General features: G+C 53.5%; 4 protein-coding genes across 4 annotated transcripts; 2 read left to right on the top strand and 2 right to left on the bottom strand.

The window, feature by feature from the left end:
• Window positions 1–411: 411 nt before the first annotated feature.
• GLRG_08406 (uncharacterized protein) lies at window positions 412–2,682 on the top strand (the record flags this gene model as incomplete). Its single annotated transcript, XM_008099091.1, has 6 exons — window positions 412–569; window positions 635–1,376; window positions 1,450–2,161; window positions 2,253–2,364; window positions 2,419–2,533; window positions 2,626–2,682. The coding sequence occupies 6 exons, from the start codon at window positions 412–414 to the stop codon at window positions 2,680–2,682; spliced, it is 1,896 nt and encodes a 631-aa protein (XP_008097282.1).
• An 834-nt stretch (window positions 2,683–3,516) lies between these two features.
• Window positions 3,517–5,343, bottom strand: GLRG_08405 (misato Segment II myosin-like domain-containing protein; the record flags this gene model as incomplete). Its single annotated transcript, XM_008099090.1, has 5 exons — window positions 3,517–3,784; window positions 3,852–4,423; window positions 4,488–4,934; window positions 5,015–5,218; window positions 5,272–5,343. 5 exons carry the CDS (start codon window positions 5,341–5,343, stop codon window positions 3,517–3,519), a joined length of 1,563 nt encoding a protein of 520 aa, XP_008097281.1.
• A 1,999-nt stretch (window positions 5,344–7,342) lies between these two features.
• On the top strand, window positions 7,343–9,521 carry GLRG_08404 (fork head domain-containing protein; the record flags this gene model as incomplete). Its single annotated transcript, XM_008099089.1, has 4 exons — window positions 7,343–7,456; window positions 7,519–8,508; window positions 8,561–9,381; window positions 9,440–9,521. The coding sequence occupies 4 exons, from the start codon at window positions 7,343–7,345 to the stop codon at window positions 9,519–9,521; spliced, it is 2,007 nt and encodes a 668-aa protein (XP_008097280.1).
• Window positions 9,522–9,887: 366 nt separating this feature from the next.
• On the bottom strand, window positions 9,888–14,018 carry GLRG_08403 (uncharacterized protein; the record flags this gene model as incomplete). Its single annotated transcript, XM_008099088.1, has 3 exons — window positions 9,888–13,655; window positions 13,709–13,905; window positions 13,988–14,018. The coding sequence occupies 3 exons, from the start codon at window positions 14,016–14,018 to the stop codon at window positions 9,888–9,890; spliced, it is 3,996 nt and encodes a 1,331-aa protein (XP_008097279.1).
• Between the last annotated feature and the right edge of the window lie 583 nt (window positions 14,019–14,601).

Here is a 14,601-nt window from a genome sequence, read left to right as displayed (position 1 = left end):
CAAAGCAATGCTCTCTGATTGGCTGAAATGTTAAATGAGATTGCCTTAGTGCCCTGTCTTGCCTGCGTCTCCTACTGCAACTACCTACTTACCTAGTATCGCGCCTCACCCCTACCTCTGAGCCTCGCGTCCTAGCCGGAGGTAAAGTGCCAGGCTCTATCTAGTACTTCTTCGGCTTGAGCTCAGACACGGTACCGCAGCGGCGCCTGCATTCGACTTGTTTGCTTGTTGAGAGCAGCCTTCCTCCATTTCGACAGCTTTCACCTCCCACTTCCCGATCCTTTCGCTTCGGACCTACCTTCATCACCTGGTCAGGTGAACGCGCCGCCCAAACGCCCTTTTCCCGCCAGCTGGATCATTCCTCGCAGATTCCCTCTTGGGTCAGCCCCCATCCCGAAGCAATCGCCTATCATGACCGGCGAGGAAAGACCGCTGGGCGTGACACCGCCTATCTCATTGGCTCTCCCCACTGAAGCAGAAAACCATGCGATGCAAACCCTCATCGACGAGCTTCGAAGGCAGAACACGTTCGAGAGCCCCACAGACACTGAAAAGAGGCAAGCACTATCGTTCAACCCACGTACATCATCAGTACGGTGCTCTTCATGCTGACCATTTTGTCGATGGACTACAGGGAAACGGTTCTCGAGCATCTTGCACGGATTTGCGACGAATTCGTCAAACGCGTGGCCCGAAAGCGGGAGGAAGGCAACGATGCCCTCATCAGAGATGCCAGGGGCAAGATCTTCACCTATGGTAGCTACCGCTTGGGCGTGTATGGTCCTGGCTCCGATATCGATACCCTCGTTGTCGCCCCAAAGTATGTCACCCGCGCCGACTACTTCGAAATCTTTCCGGACCTACTCAAAGAAATGGCCCCTCCTGGCGCCATTACAGACATGGCCGTTGTTGCCGACGCTTTTGTGCCCATCATCAAATTCGAGTTTTCCGGTATTAGCATTGATTTAATCTTCTCTCGCATTGCCATGCTTAAGCAACTGCCCAAGGACTTTAACGTCCAGGATTCCGGCCTGTTACGGGGCCTTGACGAAGCAGAGTTGCGATCCCTCAATGGTACTCGGGTGACGGACGAGATCCTGAGCTTGGTTCCCGAGCAAGCCACCTTCAAGCTGGCTTTGCGCGCTATCAAACTTTGGGCACAACGACGTGCTATTTATGCCAACATCATGGGATTCCCCGGAGGCGTGGCATGGGCCATGTTAGTTGCCCGTGTCTGCCAATTGTATCCGAAAGCTGCAAGCTCCGTCATTGTCAATAAATTTTTCCACATCATGCGCCGCTGGCCGTGGCCGCAACCGGTGCTTCTTAAGCATGTCGAGGGTGGTCCTCTCCAGGTCCGCGTTTGGAATCCCAAGGTTGGTTCTTACCACGTCCTCGGCCATGATCCCAGCCCTGGCCCTCTTGGTCTTTCTGCTAACCTAGCTACAGCTGTACAAAGGAGATCAATTTCATCTCATGCCCGTCATTACCCCCGCATATCCCTCTATGTGTGCCACGTACAATATCACGCGATCAGCTATGACGGTCATCCAACAAGAGCTCCAAAGAGGATGCGACATTACAGACGCCATCATGTTGGGCAGGAGCCCATGGAGTGACCTGTTCGTTAAACACACTTTTTTCACACAGGGCTACAAGTATTACATCTCTGTCATCACTTCTAGCACTGATAAGGAAGCCCACAAGGTCTGGTCGGGCTATGTGGAATCCAAGGTGCGTGTCTTGGTTCAAGGTCTGGAGCAGCATCAATCAATAGCGCTGGCCCATGCGTTCAACAAGGGCTACGAACGCCGACACAGGTGTAAGAACGAGGAAGAAGTTCACCAAGTCCAGGCTGGGAACATGTCCTTCCTGGTCAGAGATGACGAGGATCATGACACAAGTCCGGCGAAGGATAAGATCGAGACGAAAGCAGAACTAAGCAGCATCCCCGGGTTGAAGCCGGACCCGGACCCTGTTCCTACACTCAAAACTGAGCCCTCAGACACGATAACAGAGGTTAAGGAGGAGGGCGGTTCGTCTGCCACCATGCAAGAGACTCCATTCGCCCCTGTTGTAAAGACGGAACTGGGGAACAAAACGGCCCCACCAATCGAGGTGTTTACCACCACGCACTACATAGGGCTGACGCTCAGCGAAGGTAGGTTTTCGCTGACAATACTGTGTTCTATGGTCGGCCGTTCTGGCTATCTCTGGCGCGGCCTATGTTGGGAACAAAGCTGACTCAACAGGCGCGAAATCGCTCGACTTGTCATATCAAGTTGAAAACTTTAAGACGCTGTGTACAACATGGGAAAAGTACGAGTCCACGTTGAACTGCTTAGCTGTTCAACATGTGCGAAGGTAGGTCAAACCTAGTTAACAATACCTTGGTGATGTGAGCTAAAAGCAGTCCAGCTTCAACCTTCCCGACGATGTCTTCGAGCCGGGTGAGAAAAAGCCCCAGAGGCCTCAAAAGAGACAGGCGAATGCAAACGGCGCAGCACAGATCAAGAAACGAAGTGCTTCAGAGGTACTGCATGGGTCGAGCTTACGGTCACGCCCAAGGGCTCTTCACGAGGCGGCCGAGTCCCCGACTAAGTATTTGACTGACAGATCACATAGGACAACTCACAGCCGCCCGCAAAACGTCAACAAGCTTCCGTTACGGCTGCGGGTTGATATTTTCGGGCACACTACCCCATACACCCCCGCCTCAAGATCGCATGAAATGCCAGCATATGGCATATGGTCACCATGTTGCCATTGTGTTGCTATGGTGTTGACAGCCCTGGCAACGTCCTTGTTTGCCTTTGATCTGCTGACCAACATATAAACATTACCAGATTGATGTTTTCATCCAGCTTGGCTTGACTAGCCACCAAAACCATCGATGACTCGTCTAGGGGCAAGTACTGTCAGCTTGACAGTGCGAGACCTTTCGAGCCCTTGCACGGTCAGGTTTTCAATGGAAAACAAATCAAAAAGAAGAAAGAAAAAAACTCGTACGTATCGTGGACTTGGTAGGTTGCTCTTGGAGGTTAGCTCGCTCTGAGTGACCTGGGGAGAGCAGAGACTACTAAAGAGCAATTCAGGGACATCTCTGGCACCCAAGCCGATTGCGACAGGAGCATGCACTTTGTGTGCACGGCAAATCTATTCTTAACCTGCCTAACCGGCCTGACCGGATACGGGCAGATTCCTCGGTATGCCCGGAATCCAATGTATATCAGATACCATTAGGCTCAGAGAATAGAGTTAAACATATCTCACATTCCTGCCTGTTTCCCCTTTGGTCACTTCAGAGCAGTTGGAGGCTCGCTGCCTGGCAGGCATATTACAGTGCTGTAAAAAGGGGGTGCTGATTCAACATGAACCGATGGCTGGAGGAGATGTGATGCCAGATAATGCCTGATGATACTCAAGCACGGCAGAAGTAGTCGCCTTCCGCTGCCTTTTTTACTTAATCTGGCTATTCAACTGACTTAATCAATAAGTGTGTAGGCAGACAAGCACTCAGTCGTCATCGTCATCGCTACCACTCGACCAACCTTCCCGGTATGCTTCGGCAAGGTCAGCCAACTCATTGCTGACATCCTCTCGATCCTCGACGCCAATGGAAGATGAAATGGCGGTACGCAAAGCTTTCAAGGCTGCCGATACAGACGTATCCGTGGAAAGGCTAGTTTTGACACCGAAAGGCTCGGTAGAGGGCTCGCCACTGCTATCAAGGTAAATTTCAGGGAAGCTGTCGAGCATGGGGAATCCCCTATCTGTGTGGTATCTGTCATGGGGTCAGTAATGAATATCATTTGCCATGGGTGGCAATATGTGTCAATATGATTGAGTACCTTTGAGCACTGGTCTCCACGAGCTCGGCTCTTGCCCGTTGTCCGCCTTGGTCCCCGTCATACAACACTTGCGGCGTACCACGGCTAGTTATCATTTGACCAAAGAGGTGAGGACTGTCGCCGCCACTGTTTATGTTCCGCCTCTCTGTCGATGGCATCGCTCGCATGATATCAAAAAAGTCAATGTCCAGCTTGGAATCTTCTTTCTCCTTGTCGTTCGGAGATTTCTTTAGTGCATGGGCTTCTGTGGCTAATTCCGAAGAGGGGCCCACAATGCTCATCTGCAGACGACTCAAGGTCTGCCGTCCGCGCAGGTTCAAGCCACTAACTAGGTCGCTCAGCGTTGCTTGCAAGCCATTACCAGTGCTGCTAGAGTTAAGCCGAGAAGGAAGGCCTGCGGTTTCCATGGCGGTGCCTAGCAAAGCAGTGGCATGCCAAGGGGACTGCTGGTCCATGTGGATGTTGGAGCGTAGCCGGGTCTGCGGGAGGGCCATGGGAACTAACATGGAGGCATATTCGCTTAAGTCCTTGATCGTTCTTGCTGTGTTGGTCATCTGGAGGCGTTTCTGATCCTGGTTTCAGTCAGCTAGGCTTATGGGCATTCTGAGGCGCGGCAGACGGCTTTGGTGTACTTACAATCCTTGCCGCAGGCATAGGAGTCTGCAGGCCCCAGACCCAAATAGTGACCTTGCCGTACTCGTCGCGTAGACGCTCGACGTATTCGGTTGCGAAGCCTCCCCAGGCATCGTCGATGGTCGTCACGATTTGAAGACCCTGCATCTGGTCGGCCTCCTCGACAAAGGGGCGGAAGTCACGGTCAACAATGTCATGCTCTTTGTCCAAGTTATCAAAAAGCTCTCTTCCCAACGCCCACTTGTCAAACGGCCTAATGGATGAGTTGAGCTCATAGTCGTAGAGCTGGTTGAGAGATTTTGGGTGGTAAAAAACCCGGCAGAAATCGGACCAGTACCGGACGTCAGACGGCTTGAGCTTGGGTGCCGTGGTGCCAGAGTCGAGGCTCTGCTGATAGGCAGTCGGTTCAACCTGTGGCTGCCTGTGGACCTGAGGGGATCCTTCCCTGTGCTTGGAGAACCTATGTTAGCAATGTGGTTGTCGTAGTTGGAGTCTCATCGACGGCAAGGAAGATGACACGGGCAAGAGACGGACCACAGATGAGCAGGCGCCCCTTCCTGGCTTGCGTCATACAAGGCGTTGATCTTGCGAAGCGACCCGAAACCACCCTTGAGGTCGTACACAACGGTACGCGGGAGGAATGTCTCGGAGCCATCCAGGGCCACGCCAGGGCGCCAGTGAACATTATGGTTCACTGGGGACTCGTCCTGGTCCGAGTAGGTGAAGTAGGATTCCTACCAGGGGTGTAAGAGCAGGCTATGCCATGTGTGTCGAGCCTTGTTGGTACCTGAGTGTTCCAGAAATGGGTTGCTGCATAGTTGCTCAGCTGACCCAGCTGGAGGGTGATGATTTCATGCATTTTTCTCCGGCGTTGATACTCTACGCAGATCGTGTTGCTGAGCGTAGGTTGGAAACTTGGTCTAGTCAAGGTTAGTCAAACAACGCCCAACGAGCAGGCTGAGGTGCAGCGGATGGTTCCGAAGAGCGAAGTGCATTGAACGGCAGTTTAGATACTGGTCGGCCGGGCCTTCACAAAATAAGCCGAGAATTTGATTTCATGGTGGGGGTGGGGGCGGGGTCGGATCTATTAACGTGGGCCGGTCCTGCATCACAGTGTGACGGCATCGGGCCCGTCCTGCCTATTTGGCAAGAATGATGGACGCCGGATGGCCGAGTCGCCGCCCAGCGTAAGTGCTCAACGCGTCTTCCCAGCCATAATCCAGGGGTCTTTATTCGCCTGGGGGTGGGGTAAGGACATCAGGACCAACATCACGTGCACTTCTTCATCCTGACCATTGCTATTGCGTCTTCGCGTGAAACGGATGTCCGGTTCGACAAGGGCGAATGGAGTTATGTTCGTGCCTACAATAGATTGAAATCAAGGGAGTGAAGGAAGCCAAGCAAGCCAGGATAGGGTAACAGCAGCATCCTTCCAACACTGGAAGGGGGCTGTCTCACAACGAAGAGCTCCGGACTCGAGGGAGGAGAGAGGGAGAGGGGAATGTGAGGAGTGAGAGCAGATTACCCCCCTTGACTTGAGTCCAATCGCAAGTTCCAATTCGAGATCCAAAAGCTATTAGGTCAAGATACAATACCGTATGAGCCAAAGCTTTGAGTCAAGCATCGGTGCGTCGGCTAAAGTCACCAGCTACGAGGAATGATGTGTCCTGTTCTGTTGTGCGTCTCTCTCTTTTTCGACACAAGAGTACAAGCGAGGGCTCCAATTTGACAAGTGCTGTAGGCGTTGCCCAACAAATATTGAAGTGTGTCCATCGCCCCAGGCCTAGAATGACAAGTTCATTTTGGGTTGGCGGATGTGTATACTGACTAGGTGGGTTTACTACTGCCCCACATGGAGTGAGAGGGCTGAGGTTGCAACAAAGGTCAGTGGAGCGTTAGAAGAGAATACCCTTTTTTTTCTACTGATGTGGAGCGTACTGTAAACCATGATACTGTGCTGAAGTAAACACTGTACGCGTGAAGTGGTGGAGCCAGTTAATCAAGGAAGGTTGGGGAAGACAAAGAAAACATTAAAAACAGACCGGCAGCAGAAAACACGAACAGCACGGGTCAATGCCAGGGGGACGCGACTTTTCAAAATGCACGTAATTGAACACAGGTACTTAGGTACCCTTCCTTGTCCAATCCCCCCCTCCCCAAATATTCAGTTGGTGCCGTCGTCACTGTTTCCTTCCCTTCCCTCCACACAGTGTCTTACTTAATTAAAACGCCCTCCCCCGAAAAAGACGCGCGACATTCGCGATCATCACATCTCAAACCCTTGTTCAAGCCGACCTGCCGACATCTTCAGCTCCCACCACTTTCCCAACTACTGCTACGCTACCACCATATCTGCTTACTCTCAAAGCCACAGATATTGGGAACTGGACCCGGAAACCCAATCTCATTTCGCCACGGACCTCGAGTCATCCTACTCAAGACGTCGAAGAGATCCTCTAGCCATCCTCCAAGGGACGTACCTCCCGACCAGTACCAGTGCGCTTGACTCTGCACTCGCACCACCCACACCACCAGCTACCTACAGTGTCTACCCGATTTGCTCTTCCAAAAAGGATTACGGCCACGAAGATCAACCTTAGACAACCTCAATCTCCTTATCGCTCTTCGCTAAGGAAATATTACCTCTCTGTGGCATTTGTCTGCCCCCAAACATCCACTTGACCCAGCCCTCACGAGTTGACGAGACACGACCTTGCCCCCTCATTCCTCACACGTCTGAGACCGAATACTTGAACCTACGCTCCCGCCATTGTTTATTCCCTCACGCGCGAACTGCTCTTCCCCTCAGCTCTGGCCATTCTTATCCAGAGGTGCCGCATGCTTAATCCTCTTACACCATGCCCGCCTCAGCGAAGCGCTCCCAGCGCACCCGTCGCGACGCCCGCCGCGATACCTCTCCTGCAAGGATAGAGGATAGCTCACCCACTCGACCAGCCAAACGGCGCAGGAAGGTAGTCTATCGACTTTCTTGACTCATTTGTGTTTGATTCCCTGCTGACTCTGATTTCCCAAGGTCGATGAGCCCCTGCCTGTTGAGCCCGCCGACGAAGACGAGTCTAGCCTCACTGCCGACCAATCTGGCCAGCCCGTAAGCGATGACGATCAGCTACTTGCCCAGGTCGTTCAACACTTCCAGGTGCCCAAAGAAGGTCCTGCCCAAGCTAGCAAAGATCATGCGAACTCGATACACGAAGCAAATGGAAGTGGCGTTCAGGCCTACGCCAAGATCGCGGCGCAGGACTGGACGTTCTACATCACCAAACTGATTGTCAATATTGGTCGCCCGTCCGAGGGAGTTACTGAGGACGACGATGAATTTATTCACATTGACCTCGGTCCGAGTAAGATGATCTCGCGCCAGCATGCCCGCATCTACTTCAGTTCTAAAGAGGAAGTGTGGTATCTTGAGGTCAAGGGTAGAAATGGAGTCAAAGTGAATAACGTCGGCCTCAAGCAAGGAAGTCTGCGTCGCCTAGAGGGTGGTGAGGTTCTAGAAGTTGGTGGCACTGAAATGATCTTTGTTCTGCCCACCGAGATCAGCCCCCTTCACATCGATTCCCTTTACCTCAAGAGGGCCGGCCTGTTGCGGCAGCGTATCGCAAGCCCACCCCAGCCGAGGACGGACTTGCCGGAAGAGCCATCATCGGCGTTGGGCTCAACTATCAGAAGTTCCCGAGGTCAGCAATTCCGCCAGCCGATTGCGCCAGCCCCAGCAGACTACAAAAGGCCAGGTACTCCTCCCTCTGCTATCCGCGGAAAACCAACGCCTTCGCAGCACAAATCACCACAGTACTCGAGCTCTGGAACCTTACTACTGAACTCGAATGATCTGGACCTTAGCCTTGACGAAAATAAGCATATCAAACCCCAGTATAGCTATGCGCAAATGATCACCCAGGCGATCATAAACACGCCAGAGGGAAAACTCAACCTCAACGGTATCTACAACTTCATCATGAACAACTACGCGTACTACAGGCACCAGCAGGCTGCTGGCTGGCAGGTGTGTTTGTTTACCTCTAATTTCCCTTCAATGTTTATTAACTTTACCACAGAATTCCATCCGTCACAACTTATCCCTGAACAAGGCTTTTGACAAGGTTGCCAGATCCACGGATGAGCCTGGCAAGGGCATGAAGTGGCAAATTGTCCCAGAGGCTCGGGAGGAGATGAGTCGAAGCGCATACAAGGGTGGCCGAGGCGGTCACAGAGGCTCATCCGCCCCATCATCACCTAGTCAGTTGAATTACATCACTCACGGGCCAAGGGACGTGAACGCCAGGGAGCCTGCGTCAGGTCGAAAGCGGAAAGTTTCGGCGACAGGATCACCGCCACCAAGTTCATCTTTGGCTGCTGTCCAGTCTACTCCGGACCGCAGCACACGCCGTCTTGCGCCTCCAAGCACTGCGTTGACTATCGACGGCAGCCCTCTGCCGCGACCACGCAAAGGCGGCGGTGCCTCTGCAGCAAACAGCTTCACCTCGGCCAGCTACAATGATCAATCACCCACATTAACTTCCTCCTACCTCCCAGACGAAAACACGTCCTTCGTGACGCCAGCGCCTCACCGCGTCCATCCTCGGTTGGCTCCTCCGAGCACTGCTCAACGGCCTAGCCAGCATATGCCTACCAGCTCGCCAGCTCCTTTCTGGAAGTACGCAGACATTGGGAGTACGCCCCTGAAACCTGCCGCCCATTTCGACATGAGTCCGTCCAAGCCTTCCTTGGGTGGCATTCCGCAAAGTAGCAGTCCACCTCCTGTAAAGTCGCCAAATAGCCCCACACGATCTCACCATAAGGAGTCATCAAGAGAGGCGCCAAGTGAGCCGTCCAATCCTCCAGAGATCGAAGAGGATCAAGGCTTTGATCTAGCAAAGTAAGTTGTTCCACGCATTATCCAGCGTCCCCGAATTTGGTACTGACCACGACGGCAGGGGTTTCCAGAGCATCGGGTCGTACCATGCACCCGTGAGTCGGGGATTGTCCGTAGCTAGTGCCATGAATGGCCATCCTTAAAGAAATAGGATTGCAATTCGTATCAAGACAAATGAATTTGATGCCTCTCACATTTGCTTCTGTTAAGGTTTTACCATACCAAGTGAAGAGTGAAGATAGTGTCATTCTAAAGCGCTCTGCCCCCTTGCTACTTTTCCGCATGCCTATATATGTCGAAGTATCCACAGATGCACCCGCCCCTTGTTTACATGCCCATCCAATTATATATAAAATACACATGCTCCGGCGTCATCGTAGTAGAGTCTCTCGACACTAGGTGTGCTGGGTAGCTGCAGCGTCAAGACGATCCCAGGCGACTGTTGGCCGGAAGCTCTGACACGTCAACAGTCAAGTGCAAGTACTTCTTATTCTTGGTATTCTTCAGGTTTACTTGGAAGACTTGCCCCTCCGTTTGGGGTTACCCCTACTCGGCCTTCCCTTGGTCTTGCTTTGTTGGTCGGTGCCCTCAATAAACTTGATCAGTTCATCGATGCTACGTGAGTCCATCTGCGACGACCCGCCCAGCTGCGGGCTGACATTAGCTGGTCCGCTCGACACGCTCGGGGCCGTAGAGGAGGCCTGGTAGGGCACGCCCTTGGGCGTGAAGCGAATGCCGGCGCGGAGACGCCTTGCCTGCGCGTCCTTTGCGTGCTTGGCAATGGACACGGCGTTCTGCGTCAGCTGCTCCAGCCAACTCTCCGCCTCCTTGGTGTTCTTGTCCTCAGGACCGAGCTCACCAAGGAAGATGTTGTACGATTCACGCATGCGGTTGACAGCGCCCTTGGAGTCCTGGTCCAAGGCCAGGGCCTGTGCGAGCTGGAAGAGGAGGGTAGCGGCGTTGATGGAGTTCTTGCCGAAGACGGTCTCGCAGATGCGAAGAGACTCCTCGAACCACAGGCGGGACTCGTGGTAGGCCTTTAGGTGTTGGAGCATCACGGCACCGTTGTTGATGGTGGTGATGGAGTCGGGGTGGTCCGCGCCGTAGATGATCTTCCACAGTTTCAACGCGTGCTTGGCAAAAGTCAGGGCACCGGTGCTGTCACCGGCCTGATGAAGAAACAAACTCAGGTTGAGATAGTTGAGCAGAGTCTCGGCAGAGTCAACACCGACGGTCCTCTCTGACACAACAATGGCCTTTCTGGCAAGTTCCACGGCGGCTTCCTTCTCATCTAGCTGGTAATACAGCATAGATAGTGTATTATACACACGCGCAACCTCGGGGTGAAGGATTCCGTAAATCTGCTCGTGTAGAGACAACGACTCAAGGAGAAGCTCCTGACCAAGCTTGCGCTGGTTCTGCATAATAGAGATGCGGCCGGCTTCCAAGGCCTCTTCAGCGAGAGCACTACGGGGGCAGGAGTGCTTCACAATGGGCACGACGTTGACGATATCGTCCGGAGTGAAGGTGGTTGCCGGAGGCGGTGGTGTTGAGGATACCAGAGATGCGTCCTTTGCTGAAACTTTCTTGTTCTTTTTCTTTTTGCTTCCTTCTCCGTTGGTCTGTCCATTGGTCGCGGGCGTGCCATTGGTGACAGGAGCAGCAGCAGGGGTTGCCTGCACAACAGGCTTGTCGGTGAAGTTGTACTCCTTAGCCTGCAACTGGAAACCGAGCTTCAACGAAATCTCGCGAAGTAGTTGTAAAGGCTTGACATTGGTATGCCATTCCGAGTCCAGTTTGTATCTGAATCGCCTGAGGGCCTCGTCCGCGATGCTGGCTCGAAGAGATTCGGGAGTCACCTGCTGGAATGATAGCTCTGCATCAGAATACAGCGACTTCAAGTCGGAGTCGATCTCCGCAGCGGGCTTAGGGTTCAGCTGGTAGCCCAACAGGCAGTTGAGAAGATGGGAGATGCACGACGAACTGAAAGGTACCGGCAGGTGACGGAGGTAGTTGGCAGCAACGTGCTTGAAAGACCGGGCAACCATGTCTTGGACACAAATGTCCTTCAGGCACTTCAGGCGAGGATCTTCAGCCAGCGTTGCCACCTTACCAGTGTATCTAATGTTGATGCCTCTCTTGTGCAGGAGGCGGCCGAGGGACTGCCCATCCATGGGGAAGCTAATGTCGCAGTCGGTGAGCTCGCGAACCAGGTCAGGAATGACCTGCTCACGAAGGTACTTAGACGCAAGGCGGACATCTTCTTCATCTTGCTTCATCTCGGCCTTCTCAGCGTCAGTCTGGGGATTCTGCCCGCTGAAGACGTCGGGGTTGAGGGAGAACGAAAACTTGGAGAGGTCGATGTGGTCCTTGGACTCCTTGGGTTCTTTCGACGCCTCCGTGTCCTTCAGTTCCCCAGATGTATCTGCCTGGACAGACTTCCTGTCGGGTTCAGCCTCGTCCTCACTCTCACTTTCGCTCTCGCTCTCGCTGTCGTCGCTGTCATCACTATCGTCACTGTCGTCGCTCTCGTCGTCCTTCGCCGAAACTTGCTTAGACTTCTTGGGCTCAGCCGGTGTTTCCTCTTTGGTTGCATCCTTTGCGGTCTGACCACGCCGAGCCAACTCCTCGTCAACCCAAGCCTTCATCTTCTTTCTTCCGTACGAATCGATCAGCTCAGGGCGGAGGACAGCCATTCGGTGGGGATATTCGGCCTCGCCTTCCTCCTCCAGCCAGTCAATATCCAAGGGCGTTACGCGGTACAAGTCGAGGACATATTTCCTAGCATCGGTTCCCATCAGACCTTTTGTCTCGACACTGGCCTCCAGGTCAATGCGCTTGCCATCCTTATCCCAGACAGCATGCTTCTTGACCTTCAAAGCCTGCGACAGCTTTGCGAAAACAGAAGCAAACCGCTCATCTGAAGCCACCACCTCCTTGCCGTCGACAGCACCGTAGTCGATCTGATTTTCGCCAGGCTCCCTCTGCTTGAAAATGCCTGGAACAATACTCTGACCAACAATGCGCTTGCCGAGGTAGTCGACCACGACTGTGGCAGGGGTGAAGAGGCCATCGATATCAAGCTGGTTGACCAACCTGACGCCAGCGACATCCTTACCGGTGGCAACTCGAGCAGCCTCGTCTCCTCCCTCGGAAGTGAAGGTACCAACACCGTCGGCGCCAAAAGAGAAGAAGACGTTGTTGTACACAAAGATCTGGGCGTCCTTACACTCCGTAGGGTTCAATGGAGGTATCTCACCGCGAGCAACAAGCACGGCACCGCGAGTGGCCGCATCGTTGTAGTCAGCAAAGAGCTTAGACATGAGACGCTCCCGGAAAACACGGTCCTGAACCGTGTCCTTAGGAAGCTCCCTCGCCGATTGAAACTCCTCGTTCCAGTCTCGCAGAGTGTCTGTGTTATCGGCACCAGCAATAAGGTACGTCTCCTGGGACCGTGTCGCATCGGGGCTATGGGTGCATAGAGGGGAAGATGAAGACGGCACAATCCATGGTGCGGCAGGTATCGCGTTTGTAATTTGGAATGTCGCAAGAGGATCCTTGCGGTTGTTGTACTCTTGCAGTTCGAGGAAAGATGACGAGAAGGAGGGCGAGAGCAGCTCGAGGAGGCCGAGCAGGGAGTGAGCCGAAGCACCTTTAGGGGTTGGGCGAGGGAAGGGGTCAAACTTCGAGTTGGACGACTTGTTGACGAAGAAACCTCCAACATGAGCGGTGATCTGGTGCTGCTCGCCCTCATTGGTCGTAACCACGAGATACAGAAGGTGCCCCCTTTGCTTAAGGTGGACAGGTGGCGGGTTCCAGGCAGAGAGGGAAATGGACTTAATCGTCTTAGGGGCCTCGTCCTCCTCAACGGGAGGCAGCAGGGTCGAGACGGGAACAGGAGCGTCGAAGGTGTAGTCCTCCTTTACTTCACTGGCAACCTGAGGCTGCGCTCCGTTGGCCTGCTCTTCCAGCGGTGGCGCGACAGTGTCAAGGAGGGACAAACCAGGGAGGATGCCCTGAACTGCATCGGTACGGTCTCCCGCAGCGCCAATGAGCTCCCTAATCCTGACAAGGTGTATGCGCGCCTCCTTCTCGGTGTAAGGGTCTTCAACCAGCTTAACCTCGGGGTCCTCCGTCAGACCTTGGATTTCGGAAATGGGAAGGAAGTCGTTGATGCGCTGGCCATGGTGCTCCAAGTGGAAGCAAGTGTACTGGAACGCCACGGGCAGGTCGATGATGGATTGTCGAACTTCGTGGACCTGTTCTTGAGGCGAGACCTGTGTCAAGCCAGTTAGCAGACGCACTCGGGAGTAGAATCGGCGCAGCTCACCGTGATCTGCATTTGACCGGGCTCGTGAGGAAGCTTGATAGTAAGAGTAATCAAGGCTATTTGTACTGCGTCAGTGTCCCGAACCCAAGGTAGAGGATGGTCTTGGTTACCTTCCAGGCCCTGATCAACATCATTGCCCTCAGCTTGAGGCTCGACCTGGGCCTCGACAGGGGGCGCAGGCTCCTTTGCGGCATTGTCTGCGATTTTCCATGTTTAGCATCATGGAATTGCTACCAGGGGTATTAAGTGCGGGCCATCTGTGCCGGCAGGTGGTGGTACCTTTGCCTGTAGGTTGGTCGGATTGGGACATTGGGACACAAATGTTGCACAATAACCCAGTGGGACGAATATTTTATGTACCGGTGTATGAACTGAATCAGGAACAAAAAATTGGGAGAGGGGAAGAGTATATATCGAGGTTTCGAAGCGGAGAGGGCTGGGTGGAATTCAACAATCGCACAAACCAATGAAGGTACGCGATTAATACGGAGTGGAAGGTTAAGGAGCGGTCTAACAGAAGATAGATGCACAACTCCCCAAGTGACGTATAGAGGCAACTGATGCTAAGCCTGAGAAAAAGAAGCGGCTTTCAGCTTGACAGCCAGTCAGTCGCGAATCGGAGAAGAGACGGGTGAGATAGGTAGAAAAGAGTACGTTGAAGAGAGTGTAGGGTAGACTGCCTTTTGGGAGCAACGGGGGGAAAAAAATTCACGGCAGAAAAAAAAATCGCGTTGTCATTCCGCAATTGACGGGCAATGCACCGGCCCGGCAAAGCTGGAGCTCTCGGGAAGGGGGGGTTTCTTAACCCACTCCGCTTCAGTGTTGGGGAGAGCTTTCACACTGCTAGTCGTCGTTAGTTCTTCCCCATGCCCAGGGTTCCCACTCCACTCACG

Source organism: Colletotrichum graminicola (assembly GCF_000149035.1).
Source record: "Colletotrichum graminicola M1.001 genomic scaffold supercont1.39, whole genome shotgun sequence".
In the NCBI taxonomy this organism is placed as follows: Eukaryota; Fungi; Ascomycota; class Sordariomycetes; order Glomerellales; family Glomerellaceae; genus Colletotrichum; species Colletotrichum graminicola.
This window is presented reverse-complemented; position numbering and strand designations above follow the sequence as displayed.